The sequence below is a fragment of the Macrobrachium rosenbergii genome, chromosome 48 (assembly GCF_040412425.1).
Source record: "Macrobrachium rosenbergii isolate ZJJX-2024 chromosome 48, ASM4041242v1, whole genome shotgun sequence".
In the NCBI taxonomy this organism is placed as follows: domain Eukaryota; kingdom Metazoa; phylum Arthropoda; class Malacostraca; order Decapoda; family Palaemonidae; genus Macrobrachium; species Macrobrachium rosenbergii.
The window spans coordinates 37,083,138-37,106,331 of NC_089788.1; the positions used below are offsets into that span (position 1 = coordinate 37,083,138).

The 23,194-nt window shown below is 37.1% G+C and overlaps 1 protein-coding gene across 1 annotated transcript in view; it reads left to right on the top strand.

Annotated features, from left to right (window-relative positions):
* LOC136831345 (kinesin-like protein KIF14) overlaps nt 1–23,194 on the top strand; it is a 563,293-nt gene that overhangs the window by 252,800 nt on the left and 287,299 nt on the right. The window contains 3 exon segments of the mRNA XM_067091651.1: nt 9,873–10,004; nt 10,808–10,814; nt 10,817–11,011. Of these exon segments, the coding sequence (XP_066947752.1) occupies nt 9,873–10,004; nt 10,808–10,814; nt 10,817–11,011 (334 nt within the window).

Below are 23,194 nucleotides of genomic sequence, written 5' to 3' on the forward strand. Positions count from 1 at the left end.
CTGTTGATTTGCATTCGCAGGGGAGCTATTCCAATTCAAGGCACTTTGTTTCAACCTGTGTATAGTGCCTCAAGTATTCATAAGGATCTTGTTGTCCGTACAGTAATGGTGTCCTCTTTTAGGAGCAAGAATTCTTCTCTACTGCAATGACTGGTTCATGTTGGTCAGGTCTTAATATGCTATTCTGAAGGCCAAGAATTTGTTGCTTCAGGTTCAGTTGCTGGGCATTATGATTTTCAGCAGTTTTCCATAACTCGTCAATCCACACACTATTTGAGGATAAGGGTAGACGCTCACAATTTGCAGGCTTTTCTGTCAGAAGAAAAATAAACATTTTTTGTGGCTTCTGGAAGAATTTTAACCCTTAAGGAAGCTTCCTACAATGTAATGGCTTTCTTGGTATGGACACATGGCCTAACTGGAAAACTTGTTGGAGGGGTTTTTTCTTTGTCACAGTTGGTGCAGTATGATGGTAACGGATTTGGAGTTTATTAAATGAAACTGACTTTCCTTAACCTATTTATTACTTTAACCTACAGAACTTAACCTAACCTTAACACTCTAGTTCATCCAAACTTATCCTAACTTTAGTCTTAATACTATAGTTTCCCTCCCCCCAACTATCAAAAGAACCATAACCTAATTAAGCCTTGCTGTCAATAAATCAGGAGAGCCAGTGTTGTACTCTTTACTTCATAGTTTTTCACTGTCAACACCAACTTCTTCAATAACCTTTTTCACTTCCTTGATTCACCTTAAACTTCTCAGTCTTACTCCTTTTTTGTCTTCCTCTCTGAGGTGATTTCTCCTTTTCCACACACTATACTTAAGGCTTCCAACTGAGCCGAGAGCCCATCAACTTCTTATGAAAAACTCAACAGTGGCCTGACCAAGTGCTTTTGGTTCTGCAGTCTGGCATAGTTTTCTGTTTCTTCTGTGTAAGCATTACGCTTCCTTGCAGAAACTGAATCCAAGTATAAAAGCTGAATGAATCATAGATAAGCATTTGGAAAATTCTCTCTCATCCTTTTACTTTGTCAGTGCTTTCTGATTACAATAGTTAAAGAAGTGACTTTCCGTAGACATAATCAGCTGTTTCAGCCTCTCGGGCTGTTAGCCTGATTTGGTAATTGCCAAATGAACCCTATAACAGCTTCAAGCTCATACAGATAAGGTGAAGGGAAGTGGAGCCAAACCTTTACACTATCTTGCTCAAGCAAACTGCGAGTGAAAAAAAAAAAGCAAACTTAATTACATACTCACCAACTGACATACAACAATAACAAAAAAAATCACAACAGCAAAATGAAAAGTTCAATCACACAAACCCATTTTCCATACTACCACCACATTTTCAGAATAAATCAGGCACAGTTACAGTGATGTTTTAGTATAACAGCAATGCAAACTTACAGCAAAATGTTCATTAATCTTTCAAGTAAATCCAGGACGATCATTGTTGCCAGTTTCTGTATGAGGGTCTCCAAAAGCTACGATTAAGTTAACAAGTTTATTCTTAAACTTACATCTGTGTTTTGTTGTTTTCCCCCTGTCTCATAACACAAAAACAATGAGTTGTGACAATGACTTACAATACACTATAGATTGGTCACTATACCCAGTAAACCATAGAGAGATGTTAGGGTGGTGGAAAAACTGTAGAAGATTCCTGGCAGGCTTATCCCTGGGAGTAGTGAACACAAACCTCACCCTCTTTTCAGATACATCAATGAGGTCTAGGTGTCTGGGCAGGTTTATCCCTAGGAGTAGTGAACACAAACCTCACCCTCTTTTCAGATACATCAATGAGGTGTAGGTGTCCGGGGAAGTTTATCCCTGTGAGTAGTGAACACAAACCTCACCCTCTTTTAGATACATCAATGAGGTCTAGGTGTCTGGGCAGGTTTATCCTTGGGAGTAGTGAACACAAACCTCACCCTCCTTTCAGATACATCAGTGAGGTCTATGTGTCCGGGCAGGTTTATCCCCAGGAGTAGTGAACACAAACCTCACACTCTTTTCAGATACATCAGTGAGGTCTAGGTGTCCGGGGAGGTTTATCCCTGGGAGTAGTGAACACAAACCTCACCCTCTTTTCAGATACATCAATGAGGTCTATGTGTCCGGGGAGGTTTATCCCTAGGAGTAGTGAACACAAACCTCACCCTCTTTTCAGATACATCAATGAGGTCTATGTGTCTGAGCAGGTTTATCCTTGGGAGAAGTGAACACAAACCTCACATCCTATGTGTCCAGGCTTTCTTTTCAGATACATCAATGAGGTCTATGTGTCTGAGCAGGTTTATCCCTGGGAGAAGTGAACACAAACCTCACCCTCTTTTCAGATACATCAATGAGGTCTATGTGTCCGGGGAGGTTTATCCCTAGGAGTAGTGAACACAAACCTCACTCTCTTTTCAGATACATCAATGAGGTCTATGTGTCTGAGCAGGTTTATCCCTGGGAGAAGTGAACACAAACCTCACCCTCTTTTCAGATACATCAATGAGGTCTATGTGTCTGAGCAGGTTTATCCCTGGGAGAAGTGAACACAAACCTCACCCTCTTTTCAGATACATCAATGAGGTCTATGTTTCCAGGCAGGTTTATCCCTGGAAGTAGTGAACACAAACCTCACACTCTTTTCAGATACATCAATGAGGTCTATGTGTCTGGGCAGGTTTATCCCTGGAAGTAGTGAACACAAACCTCACCCTCTTTTCAGATACATCAATGAGGTCTATGTTTCCAGGCAGGTTTATCCCTGGAAGTAGTGAACACAAACCTCACACTCTTTTCAGATACATCAATGAGGTCTATGTGTCTGGGCAGGTTTATCCCTGGGAGTAGTGAACACAAACCTCACCCTCTTTTCAGATACATCAATGAGGTCTATGTGTCTGGGCAGGTTTATCCCAGGAGTAGTGAACACAAACCTCACACTTTTCAGATACATCAATAGGGAGGTTTATCCCTGGGAGGTGTCCAGGCAGGTTAATCCGGGGGAGTAGTGAACACAAACCTCTCAGATACATCAATGAGGTCTTCAGATACATCAATGAGGTCCTTGTGTCTGAGCAGGTTTATCCCTGGGAGTAGTGAACACAAAACCTTTTCACATCAATGAGGTCTTTTCAGATACATCAATTAGGTCTATGTGTCTGGGCAGGTTTATCCCAGGGAATAGTGAACACAAACCTCTCACACTTTTCAGATACATCAATGAGGTCTAGGTGTCCAGGCAGGTTAATCCCTGGGAGTAGTGAACACAAACCTCACCCTCTTTTCAGATACATCAATGAGGTCTATGTGTCTGGGCAGGTTTATCCCTGGGAGTAGTGAACACAAACCTCACTCTCTTTTCAGATACATCAATGAGGTCTATGTCTAGGCAGGTTTATCCCAGGGAGTAGTGAACACAAACCTCACCTCTTTTCAGATACATCAATGAGGTCTATGTGTCCAAGCAGGTTTATCCTACGGAGTAGTGAACACAAACCTCACACTCTTTTCAGATACATCAATGAGGTCTATGTGTCTGGGCAGGTTTATCCCTGGGAGTAGTGAACACAAACCTCACCCTCTTTTCAGATACATCAATGAGGTCTATGTGTCTGGGCAGGTTTATCCCTGGGAGTAGTGAACACAAACCTCACCCTCTTTTCAGATACATCAATGAGGTCTAGGCGTCCAGGCAGGTTTATCCCTGGAAGTAGTGAACACAAACCTCTCACACTTTTCAGATACATCAATGAGGTGTATGTGTCTGGGCAGGTTTATCCCAGGGAGTAGTGAACACAAACCTCACACTCTTTTCAGATACATCAATGAGGTCTATGTGTCTGGGCAGGTTTATTGGGAGTAGTGAACACAAACCTCACTCTCTTTTCAGATACATCAATGAGGTCTGTGTGTCCAGGCAGGTTTATCCCTGGGAGTAGTGAACACAAACCTCACCCTCTTTTCAGATACATCAATTAGGTCTATGTGTCCAGGCAGGTTTATCCCTGGGAGTAGTGAACACAAACCTCACCCTCTTTTCAGATACATCAATGAGGTCTATGTGTCTGGGCAGGTTTTTCCTGTGAGTAGTGAACACAAACCTCACCCTCTTTTCAGATACATCAATGAGGTCTATGTGTCCAGGCAGGTTTATCCCAGGGAGTAGTGAACACAAACCTCACCCTCTTTTCAGATACATCAATGAGGTCTGTGTCTGGGCAGGTTTTTCCTGTGAGTAGTGAACACAAACCTCACCCTCTTTTCAGATACATCAATGAGGTCTATGTGTCCAGGCAGGTTTATCCCTGGGAGTAGTGAACACAAACCTCACCCTCTTTTCAGATACATCAATTAGGTCTATGTGTCCAGGCAGGTTTATCCCAGGGAGTAGTGAACACAAACCTCTCACACTTTTCAGATACATCAATGAGGTCTAGGTGTCCGGGCAGGTTAATCCCTGGGAGTAGTGAACACAAACCTCACCCTCTTTTCAGATACATCAATGAGGTCTATGTGTCTGGGCAGGTTTATCCCTGGGAGTAGTGAACACAAACCTCACTCTCTTTTCAGATATATCAATGAGGTCTAGGTGTCCAGGCAAGTTAATCCCTGGGAGTAGTGAACACAAACCTCACACACTTTTCAGATACATCAATGAGGTCTAGGTGTCCGAGGTCAAAGATATGGTAGTCAGTAGAGACGTTCCTCTACTTATGAATGTGTTACATTCTGAACGGTTGTTTGTATGTTCAATTTGTTCATAAGTTCAACTTGGTATATGCAAAGTCAATATGTAGAGTACTATTTATGTTTTTCCATGCTAAAACACAATACTACTAGTACTGTACTGTAATTTATATAGTATTTTATTAATACAAATTATATATAAAACCTAACAATAAACAAGTTATGTTAATACAGTAAAATACAGTTTTTCATACCTTTGAAACTGGTGTCGTAGGCTTGATGTGATGGATGATGAGACTGGTGTCATGGGCTTGATGTGGTGGATGATGAGAGGGGGGATAAGCATTGTGGAATTACAGGGGTGGCAGGTCATTGATGTCTTCTTTGGGAAGGATTTCTTCTGCTTCAGTTTCTTTGGGAAGGATTGGTTCTGCATCAATTTCTTTGGGAAGGATTGCTTCTGCATCAGTTTCTTTGGGAAGGATTGCTTCTGCATCAGTTTCTTTGGCAAGGATTGCCCCTGCATCAGTTTCTTTGGCAGGGATTTCTTCTGCATCAGTTTCTGTAGCAAGGATTGCTTCTGCATCAGTTTCTTTGGCAAGGATTGCTTCTGCATCAGTTTCTTTGGCAAGGATTACTTCTGCATCAGTTTCTTTGGCAAGGATTGCTTCTGCATCAGTTTCTTTGGGAAGGATTGCTTCGGCATCAGTTTCTTTGGTGAAGATTTCTTCTGCATCAGAGTCTTTGGCAAGGATTGCTTCTGCATCAGTTTCTGCATCAGTTTCTTCGGGATTGCTTTCATCAGTTTCTTCGGGATTGCTTCTGCATCATCAGTTTCTGCATTTCGGGATTGCTTCTGCATCAGTTTCTTCGGGATTGCTTTTGCATCAGTTTCTTCGGGGATTGCTTCTGCATCAGTTTCTTTGGCGAAGATTTCTTCTGCGTCAGATTCTTTGGCAAGGATTGCTTCTGCATCAGTTTCTTTGGTGAAGATTTCTTTGTATCAGATTCTTTGGCAAGGATTGCTTCTGCATCAGTTTCTTCGGGAAGGATTGCTTCTGCATCAGTTTCTTTGGCGAAGATTTCTTCTGATTCAGATTCTTTGGCAAGGATTGCTTCTGCATCAGTTTCTTCGGTGATTGCTTCTGCATCAGTTTCTTCGGGGATTGCTTCTGCATCAGTTTCTTCGGGGATTGCTTCTGCATCAGTTTCTTCGGGATTGCTTTTTGATCAGTTTCTTCGGGATTGCTTCTGCATCAGTTTCTTTGGCTAAGATTTCTTCTGCGTCAGATTCTTTGGCAAGGATTGCTTCTGCATCAGTTTCTTTATAAGATTTCTTTGTATCAGATTCTTTGGCAAGGATTGCTTCTGCATCAGTTTTTCGGAAGGATTGCTTCTGCATCAGTTTCTTTGGCGAAGATTTCTTCTGATTCAGATTCTTTGGCAAGGATTGCTTCTGCATCAGTTTCTTTGGTGAAGATTTCTGTATCAGTTTCTTTGGTTTCTTGAAGATTTCTGCATCAGTTTCTTTCAGATTTCTTTGCTTCAGATTCTTGGCAAGGATTGCTTCTGCATCAGTTTCTTTTGAAGATTTCTGTATCAGATTCTTTTGCTTCTTGCATCAGTTTCTCTGGCGAAGGTTTCTTCTGCATCAGATTCTTTGGGAAGGATTGCTTCTGCATCAGTTTCTTTGGCAATCCTTGCCTGAAGAAACTGATGCAGAAGCAATCCTTGCCCAAAAAAACTGATACTGATGCAGAAGAAATCCTTCCCAAAGAAACTGATGCAGAAGCAATCCTTCCCAAATAAAACTGATGCAGAAGCAATCCTTGCCAAAGAAACTGATGCAGAAGCAATCCTTGCCAAAAAAACTGATGCAGAAGCAATCCTTGCCAAAGAACCTGATGCAGAAGAAATCCTTGCCAAAGAAACTGATGCAGAAGCAATCCTTCCCAAAGAAACTGATGCAGAGGCAATCCTTGCCAAAGAAACTGACGCAGAAGCAATCCTGGCCTGAAGATTGTTCATACCTCCGAAAGTTCGTAAGTAGAAGAGTGTCTCTATAGAAGCGTTCTACATTGCAAACACGTTGTCAAAAACTAAGTCATAGCGGTATTTTCAGACAATGTGACCTCCTTGGCATGTATCAGGAACCAGAGCAGCTCGAGGTCTTAAGCAGTATTCTTAATAGTGGAAAGACTGGTTCTTTGGATGAAAGTGGAGAAAATAGTTTTGGTTCTCCACTACATTCCAGGGAAGGACAATATTTTGGCAAATTATTTGTTAAGGAAGGACAAGTTCTGCCTACTGTGGTCAGCACATCTACAAGTCTGCATAGCTGTGGAATTGATGGGGTGCTCTAAATGTGGACTTGTTAGCACACACATGAATAAGAACAACCAGTCTACTGCTGCCTCTTCCAGGGCCCTCTGGTTTGAGTGATGGGTGCGTAAATTCAAGTTTGATCCAGCTCAGATGCATATGCCTTTATCCCTTTAGCAATAATATAAGGAAAGTGTTGAACAAATTTCAAGCATAAAGAATTGCACAATTATTCTTTTAGCACCCTTAAGAGGGAGAGGTCTTTTGGTAGATCTCTCACATTCTTCCGTTAACCCTTACAGGCTGGGGTAAATATACATGAACAATACCCTGAGACCAGGCAGACTTAGAGGTTGGCCAATTAAAAAAAAAAAATCACAGGAAAGAAGATATGCAAATGCACATGGTATAAGAAAAAAAAAATTCTAAAGAACTATCTGTACCTTCCATGGGAAGTTGAAAGTGAATATTACCAACCCTGTGGGAGCCTCTTTTCCAAGACACTCAAAAAAATATGCTTAATTTAGCGAGTTATACATGTTCTTTCTAATAATTTTTTACTTCATTTTGTAAAATTACAATTACTGTTCTCATAATATTGTAAAAGATATGAACTAAAACAGCAGCAATCCCTGAGTATATTTATGGACAAACATTTGTAAGATGTACTGAGGTAGGGAGATGTAGTACCTTTTAGTGAGTTATACATGTTCTTTCTAATTTTTTTCTTAATTTTGCACAAACAATTGCAATTAGAGCTGACATACTACAGTATTGTTAAAGCTAAGAAGTAAAACCAACAGCAGTCTTCAAGTACTGCATTTTTATGGGCAAATGTATGCCAGATGTGCTGTACTGGAATGGGGATGTAGTGCATTCCCTCATGAAGTCTCAAGTCAGACTAATCCCCCTTGTATCCTGGTGCAAAATAAGGATAATCATATGATGTTTTCTGTTAGATTTCTCATGCTATTTTTGAGCATCATAGGATGCCTGCCACTCCTAAAGGGCTAAGGAAAGGTCAACTCAAACTACCAAATTCCATGTGGTTCCACTAAACCTCCACATGCCACACTTCACTGCTTGGAGACTCTCAGCTGTCTCCTACCAGCAAGGGGGTTTTCTAAGGTTTCTAGGAATCAATCCATAATGAAGTAGAAAGACAACCTTGCCCTTTCATCAGAAGCAGCAGTCTGTGTATTGCACTGGGTGCCGTTCTAGAGGAATTTTCAGCACCCATACCTCTATAGACAAAGTTTTTTCACTTTGGAGATGTAGTTAGTTTTTCGGTGTTTGCTTTTCAAGGTTATAGATCCATGCTTTCCTCGTTATTATGCCATGTGCAATTGGATCTGTCTAATGATCTGCATCTTAAGGTGTTATTAAGATTGAAGCCCTTAGAACACAGTACTGTATCAGCCTCTCTCTGGAATTTAATTGTAGTTCTAAAATTTTATCTGCAGAGCCTTTTGAGGGCATGGAATTGGTCCCATTGAAGTGTTTACCATGAAAACACTTTGTTAGCAGTAGTGGCAGTTAGGCGTAAACGAATGGCAACCATTCACCTATAAGGAAAGCTGTTGTAAAGGGGATACTATTTTATATTGTTTGTATTATTCAGAGCTAAGAATGATGTTAAGGCTAACTTATTGCTGAGAAGTGTAAAAATTGTGAATTTAACCTCGTGTTGGGGAATGAAGAGGAAACACTTCCCTGTCTTGTTAAGACAGTTCTGATGTATTTAGATAGTTTAAAGCCTGGAAAGTGGAGAGTTAACATTTTGTTTTGTGATGTTGGAAAACTTAGAATGCCCTGTCAAAGAACACAATGTTCTCCTCTGACATTTGATCTGGTTAGTGCATGAGAAAGTAGTTCCAGACCTTTTACTTTTATTGAAGATAGATGCTCATAAGAGCAGTTGCTAATTCATTTAGTATTATGACAAATTTGCTGCTTGTGGAAGTGATTAATTCGGTGCAGTAGGTAAGTGCAATTCGGTTTTTGCCATTCACTACCTTCAGTTCACAGAAATCGCATTTGAAAAAGTCTGCTGCTTGTAGTGGGTAAAGTCTTTACCTGAACCAAAGAAAGAGCAGTCTTTTAAGCTTTTTGTTTTGAATCATAGGTTTTTATTTTATGGGGAGCATGAAGGTATGTATATTGTATAGGAGCATACCTTTTTATAATTAAGGTATTTAGTTTTAGTTTTTTTTTTTTTCTGACCCAGGCACAGGGGTCCCTTCATGCCACTTTTATCTCATTTTGGCTGACATGAAATGGTTTTCTCCGTGAGGCTGATGGTAATATCCAGGAAAGATTCCAGATCAGTTAATAATGTTTAGGATTTTGTGCTAGAAACATTAGCTCTCATGGCTTAGCATATGTTGTCTAAGTGCACTACTGACCACCCTATTCTCAGTGTGGGAACCAGCTATCTTTATTAGTAAGATACATCCCAAATAATATAAGTTATTATAAAATTTATTATTTGGATATTTACCTGCTGTTAAAAGTAAACCCTGCCCAACTTCCCCATAACTTGGTGGGCTGTCATGGCGATTTCTGATAAGAGCCAAACACTGAAAACACACCTGGTGGAAAACAGGTGAACTAGACAGTCATCCGGGTCAGCCAAGTGATCTTTTATTTGAATACCAAATTTTCTGCTGGTGCAAAGATATAGCTATCTATAACAATAGTTAATTATCCAAATAATAAATTTTATTATGAAAAAATTTATATTATTGAACTGTATTATAATCATGCATCAATATAATCTTATATTATTTCTTTCTTTCATTTCATTCTTGACAGATAGAAGAAATAAAATATTTCCATTTGTTTATTGTTATTTTACCTAGGATGTTAGGTGATGGTACCCTTGATGAACCTGACATGCCAACACTTCATCAGTGGGCATCATACCTAGGTTTTGCTGGGAATTGTTTGACTGTGCCAAGCACATTCACTCTAGGAATCCACCCAAAGATCAGGTAAGAATTTTCAGTGGCTGCTGTATTTATCATTTTTATCATTAGTCATTATATATTATTTCAAAAATGTCAGACCTTACTTTAATGAGCCTAATGTTGTCTCCACTCTCTCCTGTCTTATGCACTATCTGTTGTTATCCATAAACTTCCACTGCTACCACTTTGCTTTGCTTTGCTTTGCTCTTCCCTCTCATGACATGCCCAGACCATTTCATTCTTTGAGATCATAACCTATATTTTAGCCTCCTGAGTACCCTGTCTTTTGTCTTGTTCAGTTGTGGTATAATCATGAGTCACCAAGGAAAAATAACAAAATTTGTCCTGAAATTGATAATAGAGACTTCTTTCTTCATAAAAAAACATTCACAACCATTTATTTAATTGTGAAAGGTTGAAAAGTATGTGTAATAAGTTCCTCATGGCCCCAGTTGGGGGTACTGCTATGCAGATGTACTAAAGATTCTTTGGAGTGTCCCTTACCTTCAGCTCTTTTGTTTTCTACTTATGACATTTTTAATATGCATTTCAATCTTTTCAAACATTCTTCCAGCTTTTGTCTTGCTCTAATTTTGACTTTTCATTAAAAATGAACCCTTTGGGTCAGCCCTTTGGTAGTCTTAGAAATGTGTTGTGGTTGTCTGGTTAAACTTTTCATAACTGCAACACAGCTGTCACATTAGTGCACCCAAGATAGCTTTATCAGTCATTATAATCTGCCAGTAACTTTTTGATTTTTTGTAAATGTGCTATATCACATTTTATGATATATTTTTAGTGACAAGTGACTAACTATCTTTCACCAGTTGCCCCAATGCCTTGTGGAGATTGAAATCAGCTACTTTGAGATATACAATGAACGGATATACGACTTGTTGAGTGCTGGTGGTGGGAACAGGTGCTCAGCTGGGGATCATCGTGAAGCTCTTAGGGTGAGGGAACACCCTGAAAATGGTCCCTATGTTGAAGGCGTAGCGTGTCATTTGGTGTCTTCATACGATGACCTCCAGGTTAGAGTTGACTAAGTGCTTCGTTCCATATATTAATCTTAAGGTGTAATTTATGAGCCAGTTTTTCTGGAGGTACTGCAAAGCATGTAGTTATGAGATGATTTAGCAGGAATATGGGTCATTCTTTGTGGCTATCAGGAGGAATTTTTTTGGTTCTGAAGGTATGAATGCCAAGGTCTGGGGATGATACAAACATCACCCCCGTAGCCGGGTAGTGTCATCAGTGCACCACGTGCAACCCCTTTCTTCCTTTACTGTGCCTATGTTCATGATCTCTTTCTCCCATCTCACTTTTCTCCCTCTCTTAAGATTTGAGTCAAAGTGATATTGCAAGGTTTTCCTCCTGTTTCACCTTTCAAACCTTTTTACCATCAATTTTTGATTCAGCACTGAATGACCTCGTAGATCCCAGTGCTTGGCCTTTGGCCTAAATTCTACATTTTATTGTATTCTTTTCAATATCAACATCACCTTATTCTTAAGGATTATCATTCATAAGTCCTTGCATTGATTGCAAGGCCTTGGACATCTCAGGACCAATGATGGCTGCTTAACAGGTTGTGTGGCCACCCACCCTCTACTCACTGTCCCAAGAAAAAGGCAACTTTTGGCTGATGTATGTGACAGGAAGGAGTGCGATGAGAAGGTCAATCCACATTCCTGTATTGCTGAAGCTAAACAGGCTAGAGGAAGCTATGTTGTATAAAGAAATGTAGACCCTGTTAGTATTTTCCCTTTGTTTTCTGCAAAAACTACTGATTACCTAGATTTAAAGTTGTCTGTTTTATATAAGTTAGCCAGGAGAGGTACAGTAGGTGTTGTTAGGTAAAAATGCTTGGGGTAGCTCCTCTAGCCCTGTTGACTACTTCCCTATCTCTATAGCTGTTACCATGGCATTTAATTTATACAGAGACTTTTCTGTTCTTCTTCTTATCTTTTTTTCATCAGCATGTATCGGGTAAGTCAGGTTTCCCAAGGACATACAGAGATTTCTGTTTTCATAGGTTTATTTCCTCTGATGTTTCAAACGTGCTCTGACGTTTATTTTCAAAGAGTGAATGAAATGGCATGCAGGTTACAAGGGTGTATATGACAAGCGAGGGTGGGGCCGTGGGTGTATGGTTGTCGGGTCAGTTATTCAGCTGCGTTTTGTTTGGCCACATGTTGGCAACGAAGTCGGTCCCTGAGGCGTTGAGATCTGGGCCTAATCACTATTGGAATTTGGGAGTGGCTGTTAGCCAGGATTATAAGTCGTTCAGGTAATATGGCTCCTGTGTCCAGTCCATTGCTGTCTCTCTCTCTCTCTCTCTCTCTCTCTCTCTCTCTCTCTCTCTCTCTCTCTCTCTCTCTCTCTCTCTCTCTCTCTCTCATCAGCTCTTCGTTGGGGGAGTCGGTAGAGCTGTGGACTAGCACTCGCTAGGCCTGAGTTCAAGTCTACGGCCGGCTGATGAAGAGTTAGGGGAATTTATTTCTGGTGATAGAAATTAATTTCTCGCTATAATGTGGTTCGGATTCCACAATAAGCTGTAGGTCCCGTTGCTAAGTAACCAATTGGTTCTTAGCCACGTAAAATAAGTCTAATCCTTTGGGCCAGCCCTCTCTAGGAGAGCTGTTAATCAGCTCAGTTGTATACTTAACTTTTTTTCTCTCTTCGGTGTTGGCTGGTTTCTTGAATTTCTCCTTATGATGGTAGGGAGAAATTTAAGAAACCAGCTGACGACACGGATGAGAGAGAGAAAGAGGAAAAGAGAGAGGGAGATAGAGAGAGAAAAAGATAATGAGAATGAAAGAGAGAGAAGAAAGAGAAAGAGAGCCAGCACCAGACACAGGAGGCATATGATTACCTGAATGACCTACAATCCAGGCTAACAGCCTCTCCCAAATTCCAATGCCTCTGGGACCGACTTCGTCACAGGGTGATGAACCAAAAAGCAGCTGAATAGCTGACCCGGTAACTGTATACCCACCGCCCCACCCCGGCTCGCTATACATACCCTTGTAACCTACAAGCCATTTCATTCACTCTTTGAAAATAATGCCAGAGCGCATTTGAAACGTCAGAGGAAATAAACCTGAGAAAAGAGAAATCTCTGTATGTCCTTGGGAAACCTGATTTACCAGCTACATGCTATTAGAAGAATAGAGAGGACTCTGTATAAATTAAATGCCATGGAAACAGCTATGATTTTTATTGCAACTGCCCTCAGAGAAGGTCCCTAATAATAATAATAATTATTATTATTATTATTATTATTATTATTATTATTATTATTATTATTATTATTCAGAAGATGAACCCTTTTTATATGGAACAAGCCCAAAAGGTCCATTGACTTGAAATTCAAGCTTCCAGGGAATATGTTGCTCATCTGAAAAAAGTGAATACAAGGAGAATTGCGTTAGGGTAGTAATGCCTCACATCTTTGCTTGGACTTTTGTGGTTCCAGTTGCACGATCCATGGGAAGAAGTTCCACAATCAAACAATGTGAGGAATAAAGGACCTGTGGAATTGAGAAGTTTGACAGCGGGGCACCTTTACTGCATGTTGGCGCTGCTTTTCAGCAAATCTGGTTATGCTTGGCAGGAAAAGATGATCAGGGATCAGTTGTGAATGTTAAAGATCTCTGTTAAAATACAACTTAAGAAATTTGACAAACAAGAGACCATCAGTCCACGTCATAAGTGCTAATGTTAGGAAACAGAAACCTACGACTAAGAACTTATGAATGCTTGTGTAGTAATATGTTTCCTCCCTTGCAATTTGCCTTTTGCAAGGGCCATGGTGCTTGTAATACTCCTCCTTCAAATTCCAGTGTTGTACAGAAATCCATGGATTCTATTATGAAAGTTGTCCTATTGGTATTGGTTTTGACTTTATTATTGCTTTTGACCATGATAATATTGAAGCCCTTTTTTCAACCTTGGATATGCAGGAGTGGATGGACATTTTCTAGGATTTTTGGCAATTAGATTGTTGAGAGTAGTAGTTGATGGGTGATTTAGTGAATACAGAAATATAATACTTTGTGTTTCTAGGGTAGCGTTGTTGGACATTACTTTTCATATAATGTGTGTGTACAGTGGCCCCCCCCCCATTTTTACATGAGAATAGGTTCCAGAACCTACTGTGGAAATGAAAAAATCCTCTCTAAAAATGCTTATAACTGCCAAATACCTTGTACCCATTAAACTAAAATGCTTATAACTGCCTATTTTAACATTTCACTGCTTAATTTGATAGTTCAAACAAAAATATACCTTAATTTATCATACTAAAACAATTTGATATAATTTCAAACAAAAATACATCCCAAAACACCCAAAGTAACTTTACATTACAGTACTCTTTTACTACTGTTGCCTATTTGATCGAGTACAAATACATTTATGATAAAAAAAAATGGTTTATACTACAGTAAGTTCATGGTTTACTTAATTTTATGGTTAGTCCTCACCATCTCCCATAAATTTGTTAAAAAATTGTGTTGTCATTCTCATAGCAAAAAAATTTTTCTGTGACGAAGTCATCTCTCTCTCTCTCTCTCTCTCTCTCTCTCTCTCTCTCTCTCTCTCTCTCTCTCTCTCTCTCTCTCTCTCTCTCTCTCTCTCTCTCTCTCTCTCTCTCTCTCTTCTCTCTCTCTCTCTCTCTCTCTCTCTCTCTCTCTCTCTCTCTCTCTTGTATATTAGTACTGTATTGTACATATCCTTTTAATGAAAATAATACAGATCCTTTTAATGAAAATAATATCAGTTACTGTACCATAAACTTAAAAAACACAAAGATAAACAAATCCAGGAATTTCACAACATGACGGAGGTATTGATGCCATATTTTTTGCTTTGTCTGATTTAATGTACCGTCTTTCATTAAAGTTTAGTTGACTATGATTATCACACATATTGTATCAGTACACAAGAAAATATTTTATTACTATTGATGTTTCATCTCTAATTACAGTAAAAATATTTAAAAAACAAAATTTCATGTAACAATGTTCAACATTCTACTCTCATCCCAGCCAGTTTAAGTGCCTGTGAAGTGTCGTCCCCAGCTGTTCTCTCTCTCTCTCTCTCTGAGATAAGAGAAAGATTGATTTTTTATGCATGTATGTTTATTATGTTTGTACAGTACAGTATAGTTTTATAGATAAACATGATGTTACTTTGTCATTGATTTTTTCATATTTTCCATGCTATATAATTACAAGTTTTTGCATTTCAATAAATGCAGACTGGGAAATAAAATGAGAAAAGTTTGTGAATATATAAGATATTGTACAGTATGCTATATCATCCAAAACACTTTACACAAAAGTAATATAACTTCATATACATCTCACATTACCCATAAAAGAGAGAGAGTGCGAGGTTGAACTGAGGTGTGTATGTACATTGGTAAGCTGTTTTGTGATTTTGTGGCATTTTAATTTAGCATTTTACTATTGATACTTTGTTGTTTATATTAACGCTTTAACGCCGACTGGACGTATTTTACGTCGACAAAAGTTGTCTGTCGGGTGCCGAGTGGACGTAAAATACGTCGACTACAAAAAGTATTTTTAAATATTTGCGGAAAAATACGTATAGGCCTCGTTTGTGAAAAATTTTAAATCATGCCTTGAGGGATGCTGGGAGTTCATGGATCACGCTGTTGTTTTGTTTACAAGCGTGACCCAGCTGCGCATGCGAATTTCTTTCTTCTCCCAAAAGAAAGCATCAGCTAACTGCTGAAAATCTCAGAAAAGTTACTTTTCGTAATTTTTGCACCGTTTTCTATTATCGTTACATAAAGTTTTATATATGAAAATGTGTGCAATTTCATGTAGAATACAACAAAAAATAAATCATGGTTGTGGCTTTTATCAATTTTGAAATATTTTTCATATAAATCACAATTGTCAACTTTGACTAACCGAAATGGTTGAAAAATTTAAAATTCTTACATTCTGGTAATATTCAATCATTTACCTTCATTTTGCAAACAAACGAGAAGTCTCTAGCACAATATTTCGATTCATACATAGCTAACTGCTGAAAATCTCAGAAATTCTTTAGTCACTTTGTCGTAATTTTTGCACCGTTTTCTATTAGCCGTTACATAAAGTTTTATATATGAAAATATGCACAATTTCATGTAGAATACAACAGAAAATAACTCATGGTTGTAGCTTTTATCAGTTTTGACATATTTTCATATAAATCACAATAAGTGCCAAAATTTCAACCTTCGGTCAACTTTGACTCAACCAAAATGATCGAAAAATGCAATTGTAAGCTAAAACTCTTACATTCTGGTAATATTCAATCATTTACCTTCATTTTGCAACAAATGAGAAGTCTCTAGCACAATATTTTGATTTTTGGTGAATTTTTGAAAATACTTTCCTTACATCCGCTCGGGCTAACTCTGCTGAGTTCACAGATCACGCTGTTGTTTCGTTTACAAGCATGACCCAGCTGCGCATGCGCGAATTTCTTTCTTCTACCAAAAGAAAGCATCAGCTAACTCTGCTGAAAATCTCAGAATTTCTTTAGTCACTTTGTCATAATTTTTGCACCGTTTTCTATTAGCCGTTACATAAAGTTTTATATATGTAAATGTGTGCAATTTCATGTAGAATACAACAAAAAACACTCATGGTTGTAGCTTTTATCAGTTTTGAAATATTTTCATATAAATCACGATAAATAGAAAAAATATCAACCTTCGGTCAAATTTGACTCGACTGAAATGGTCGAAAAATGCAATTGTAAGCTAAAACTCTTATATTCTAGTAATATTCAATCATTTACCTTCATTTTGCAACAAATGAGACGTCTCTAGCACAATAGTTAGATTTATGGTGAATTTTTGAAAAATCTTTTTCCTTACCTTCGCACATGCTAACTGCTGAAAATCTCAGAAATTCTTTAGTCACTTTGTCATAATTTTTGCACCTTTTTCTATTTGCTGTTACATAAAGTTTTATATATGAAAATGTGCACAGTTTCATGTAGAATGCAACAAAAAATAACTCATGGTTGTAGCTTTTATCAGTTTTGAAATATTTTCATATAAATCACAATAAGTGCCAAAATTTCAACCTTCGGTCAACTTTGACTCGACCAAAATGGTAAAAAAATGCAATTGTAAGCTAAAACTCTTACATTCTAGTAATAATAAATCATTTACCTTCATTTTGCAACAAATAAGAAGTCTCTAGCACAATATTTCGATTTATGGCAAATTTTTGAAAAAAACTTTTTCCTTACGTCCGCACGTGCTAACTATGCTGAAAATCTCAGAATTTCTTTAGTCACTATGTCATAATTTTTGCACTGTTTTCTGTTAGCCGTTGCATAAAGTTTTATACATGAAAATGTGCACAATTTCATGTAGAATACAACAGAAAATAACTCATGGTTGTAGCTTTTATCAGTTTTGAAATATTTTCATATAAATCACGATAAATAGAAAAAATTCTACCTTCAGTCAACTTTAACTCAACCGAAATGGTCGAAAACTGCAATTGTAAGCTAAAACTCTTATATTCTAGTAAGATTCAATCATTTACCTTCATTTTGCAACAAACAGGAAGTCTCTAGCACAATATTTCGATTTATGGTGAATTTTTGAAAAAACCTTTTTTACGTCCAAGCATTACGAATTCATGCATCATTTTGTGATAATATTTTCTCTGTGTTGCTTTGGTCATTTTACAATTTGTTATATACCAAAATCATCGCAATTTAGTGTACAACACAACGAAAAAAAAAAACTCATTAGCTTTAACCGTTTTGCTCACAGCGCGATTTGTATACAATTATATATGAATTTTTTTTTTTTTGCGCTGTCATATATTCCAATATTTATATATGATAAATAATTTTTTCATTTCTGATGGTTGCATACTAAACTTCAGGCAATGAGAAAAATAGGAGCCAAAAATGAACTATTAATCTTAAAAACTAAGCGTGCTGTGATTTTTTGAGAAAAACTTACTTTCAGCTTCGGCGCTAACTCTCAAACCCCACCAGCATACAGCAGACACTTTTGTAAATAGAAGCTTGGCATTTAAGGGTTAATATTAATATTTACATTAATATTAGTATTTGAAAATTAGTAAATACTTTATCATTAAAAATGTATTTTGTCATGAAAATAAACTGAAAATACAGTAGTTAGTGAATGTTGCTCTATGAAAAAAATTTGCGAATTAGTGAAATTTGCCCCGCGGACAAGTGAATAATGTGTTCCACAAAAATCCGCAACAAAATGAAACGGGAAAATGTGAAACGCGTAAAAATGGGGGCCCACTGTATGTGATTTGGCCTTGAAAGCAAGCCCATTGCTTAGGTAGATGCTGCTGCTCTGTATCATTGCCATTTCTTGAATATAGATATGTGGTTGGTAAGTCTGAACAAATAGAAATCTGTGGTTGCTGAATCTCAACAAAGATTTGGATAAAGTTAGTGCAGGTGCAAATTATGGGAAATGAAGTCAAACTAACAAAACTCAAAGCAGGTCCAGATATTGGATTCCCCTCTATACAGCTCTATCAATTGACAGTGTTTCTTTAATTACATGCTACTCATTTAAAATTCAGAACTCAAATTATGATTGTTAATAGGTCTAGAATATTGGATCTCTCCCTCAGATCTTTAAATTGACAGTGTTTCTATAACTAGATGCAACTCATTTAAAATTTTGAGCATCATTTTTCATTGCAAATTCACTTTTAAGCAACACATCCTGTCTGTCTTTTCTTGAGTTCCACAAAAATCAGTTTACTAAGAAACTCACATTTTTTGAGACCCGTCTATCTTATAAAAATGTTTTGACTCTCGTAGACTTCTTTTTGAATATTGTTCCCTTGTTTTAACTGTAGCCACAGACACTTTGAATTTATGGAGAAAACTGAGTTTTTGTAGATTTCTCATCCTTGATCTTGTTATCAGTCTGTAGCACCCTTGCTCAAGTAGCTCATTATGCATGCTAGAGGAATTTATTTCTGGTGATAGAAATTCATTTCTCGCTATATTGTGGTTCAGATTCCACAATAAGCTTTAGGTCCCATTGCTAGGTAACCAGTTGGTTCTTAGCCACGTAAAATAAGTCTAATCCTTCGGGCCAGCCCTCTCTAGGAGAGCTGTTAATTAGCTCAGTGGTCTGGTAAAACTAAGGTATACTTAACTTTTGAGAAGAAATTTTATAATTCTGATCATCCTTTGCACTAAGATCTTTCCAGATTGTACCATTCACCATGAAGTAATAGGTATGCAGTATATCTTTTCTCCCCTGAGATTTAATACCACAGTTTTCTGTAAGTTTTATCCCTTTTGTTTCCAAACTTTGGAATGATCTTAATCTGGTAGTTGAATCAATGAAACTTTAAAAAAGTCAAACTTAATGCAAATACTTACTGTAATAATCCGGATAATTAGATCCAAGTGCCCATCGGATAATGGCAAAATCCAGATAAAGGCGAGTAAACAAATGTAGGGATGCTCAGGGGTAACTACATAACCTTCCTCACCTAACCATGTCAATATGACAAAACTGTAAACACTCAATATATTTATAAACAACAGCTGTCACACATTAAACTGAAAACTTTATGCAAAAGGCAATCATCTATCATTTTTCCTTATATCTGTAGCAAAATATACTGCATACACTTTGAAAAAATACAAAAAAATACAACCTCTTCTTTTTCTCTTGTATATGACACAGTTCAATAGGTAGGTAGCCTACCTGTGTTTACCCAGAGCCTACCATGATTTTCTTATCAGTTGTTGCATATTGTATTACCATACTTGAGATTCAAGCTGTATGTGTAAACTACATTATTGACCTAGGCTAGGTGTTACAATCACAGTAACCATTTGCAGAAGTCAAATAGGCTATTACAGCTTTATTGAAGATAAAGGTAATGGTAATGAAACTGATATTTTATGTACTGAATCCATCTATACTCTATTATTATCCTGTTATATCATCATTGTAATACAGTCATACTCCGAACTTACGCGAGGTTAGGTTCCAGAACCCCTCGCGCAGGGTGAATTGGCGCGTAAGTTTGGCATGGTCTCTAAAAAGGCTAATAGGTGCTTATTTCTAAAGTTTAAACACTAAATATGACCCTAATCATGCTCCCAAATTATTAAGTTAACTTTTAAATGAAATTAAAGTTACTCTAATTCCATTTAAAAGTTAGCTTAGTACATTACCCTTAAAAAAGAGAAATGAATGGTTGACATAAAAACTGAGCTTTGGAAGAGAATATCTCTCTCTCTCTCTCTCTCTCTCTCTCTCTCTCTCTCTCTCTCTCTCTCTCTCTCTCCAACCGATCTATTTTTAGAATTGTCTCAACCTCTTTTTAACAACTTCTTTATTCTGCGTCTCTTTCTCTTTGTTCTGAAATGCTTTTTCATGAAAAAACAGTGTTTTACATTTTCACGAATACAACTCTTAGTTATTATGTCTCTATGTTTTAGAACGTATTTGCAAAACTAGTGCATTTACACTTCGTAGACGATACAGGTCAAATTAGATCTAATTAAACTATCTACTGTACAGGTAAAGACATACAGAGAATTAATAAGTTGTAAAAATGTGTGAGCACTAACTATGAACAAGAGAGAGAGAGAGATACGGGTTGTCCTTACTTAAGAGAGTGAAATTATTTATCAGTTATTACGGAGACTGAGAGAATAACACGAGAGCGAGAGATATTGTCCTTACTTGAAATATCAAGTTATATTATTTATGGATTATTATGGGGGAGAGAGAGAGTTATTCTTACGTTAGATATCAAAAGATGGAAATTCAGTATTTAACTATTAAATGAATTAAGGTTACTTTATTTTCATTTAAAAGTTAGCTTAATACATTACCCTTAAAAAAAGAAATAAATGGTGGGACTCTATCACCATTCTGCCGATCTATTTTTTAGAAGTCTTCTCAACCTCGTTTGTAAAAAAATTCTTTATTCTGTCACTTTCTCTTTGTTCTGAAATGCTCTATGTCTCTATGTTTTAGAACGGCGCATTTACAGTTTGTAAATGGTACAGGTAAAATTAGATCAATTCAAAATTATCTACTGTACAGTTAAAGACATACAGAGAAACAGTGCTGTAATACGTAGGTTGGCTAACTTCAAACGAGAGAGAGAGAGAGAGATAACAGTTGTCCTTACTTAAGAGAGTGAAATTTTTTATGAATTATTACGGACAGAGAGAGAGAGAGAGAGAATTACAAGAAAAATTTGACCACTGATTAGCAACACTCCCCTCCTTGTCATGTTAAATGACATGTCTGACAGCTTTTGCCTTCACCTCCTTCTAACAAAAGATGAGGGAAGAATTTGTTTGCTCAATACGAATTTTGTAATTACAGTTTTATTATTATTATTATTATTATTATTATATTATTATTATTTATTTATTATTATTATTATTAATCTTATTATATGAAAATTAGTACTTATTATTACGTAAAAAGTTTATCATACAATAAACATACTTGTATACATGTACCATAAAAATTCATCTCACTAAGAGAGAGAGAGAAATTATTACTTTTAATAATATTTAATGTTATTTAATTTACACATAAAAGCTTGAAAACTTATAAATTACATAAAAGAAATTAAACAAACACTTTTGCTGGGTTTCTCAGTGTTCGCAAATGTTCACGTGCCTGTGAAAAACTCGTGTATGACCAGTAGTTAGGTTCCAATGAAAAATTTGTGTGTCTGTGAATTCATGCAACTCGAGTCGTGCAAGTTCGAGGTATTACTGTATATATATATATATATGAAAAAGATCATCTGCCATATGCATATATGTAATGTTTACGTTCTAAGATTCAGCTGATTGAGCCTGCTAGCGAAAGAATTAGGAGAATAATTTTTTAGTTGCTAAAAGTAACAAATATATTACTGAGTTTTTTTATACATAAATGCAAAATGGGTATACAAAGGTAAAGTGACACACTTTATGTTGAAGTAAAATCCCTCAGAATTGCAAAAAGCTGTTTTCAGATTCGTTTGTTTATGTCATACTTGATGTTGTTTATGTCTTCTTTGGTAAATGGTTGATACTTATAAGATGGTTATGAAAATGAAATTTGTTTAGTAAATAAAAAGTTTTTATTTTTTACTTTAAGTTATTTATCAAGAAGATTGGATTACTTAGGAAAAGGAGTTAGTCTATATCAAATATGCAACTGGTATGATACATGAAATATGTATATGATGAAATCATGTTGAGGGACAAAATTTTAGGGGTTGCATAATACGATAGATTGAATTATACATGAGTATATACTGAATATTTCATTTGTTTTACTGTTTACCCTATCGTGGAAACTGTGTGCAAAGCACCCTGGCATTTCTCAATGATAGTTGTTTCTTTCTCTCTCTCTCTCTCTCTCTCTCTCTCTCTCTCTCTCTCTCTCTCTCTCTCTCTCTCTCTCTCTCTCTCTCTCTCTCTCTCTGTGCTGTATCATCTCTTCATTTTTTGTCCTTTGTTATAGTACAGTAGTGAACATATTCTTTAATAAATGTGGAAAAATCAAGCATAAAAACCAAAACAAAAGCTCTAACAAGTTCACCAACCCCAGTGAATGATTGTGCATACATAAGTACTCTCTCTCTCTCTCTCCTTTTTTTTTTCTTTGTGCTTGATGTATTTCATTACAAGTTAGAGTGTAGTAGTACACATATCCTTTAATAAAATATGAATAATCATAAACATAAAAATGGGAAACAAAACAAGCTCTAGCAGCTCAGATGTTTACCTAACCCTCTACACCCAACCAGCGCTGCATCCCTACAACCTCCCGGCCATGAAGACTGCTCCCCAGCTCCATCCACCTTCCAAAACAACCCTTTTTCTGAGTGAGTTCCTCTACACAGCCTTGCTGCTCCTCCTCTCCCATGGTGCCCAGACTCCAGCACCCCCCCCCCACATTGGTAACTTCTCCAGGCTTACCCAAAAACCCTTTCTCAGTCTGTTTATGAAACCATTCATTTTCTTGAGACTCACAGCATTGCCAATTTATGAGTGTTATATATATATAGTATATATATATTATATAATATTCATTTTCTTGAGACCACACAGCATTGCCAATATATCAGAGAGTGGTTTTATAAATGTTTATATATATATATATATATATATATATATATATATAT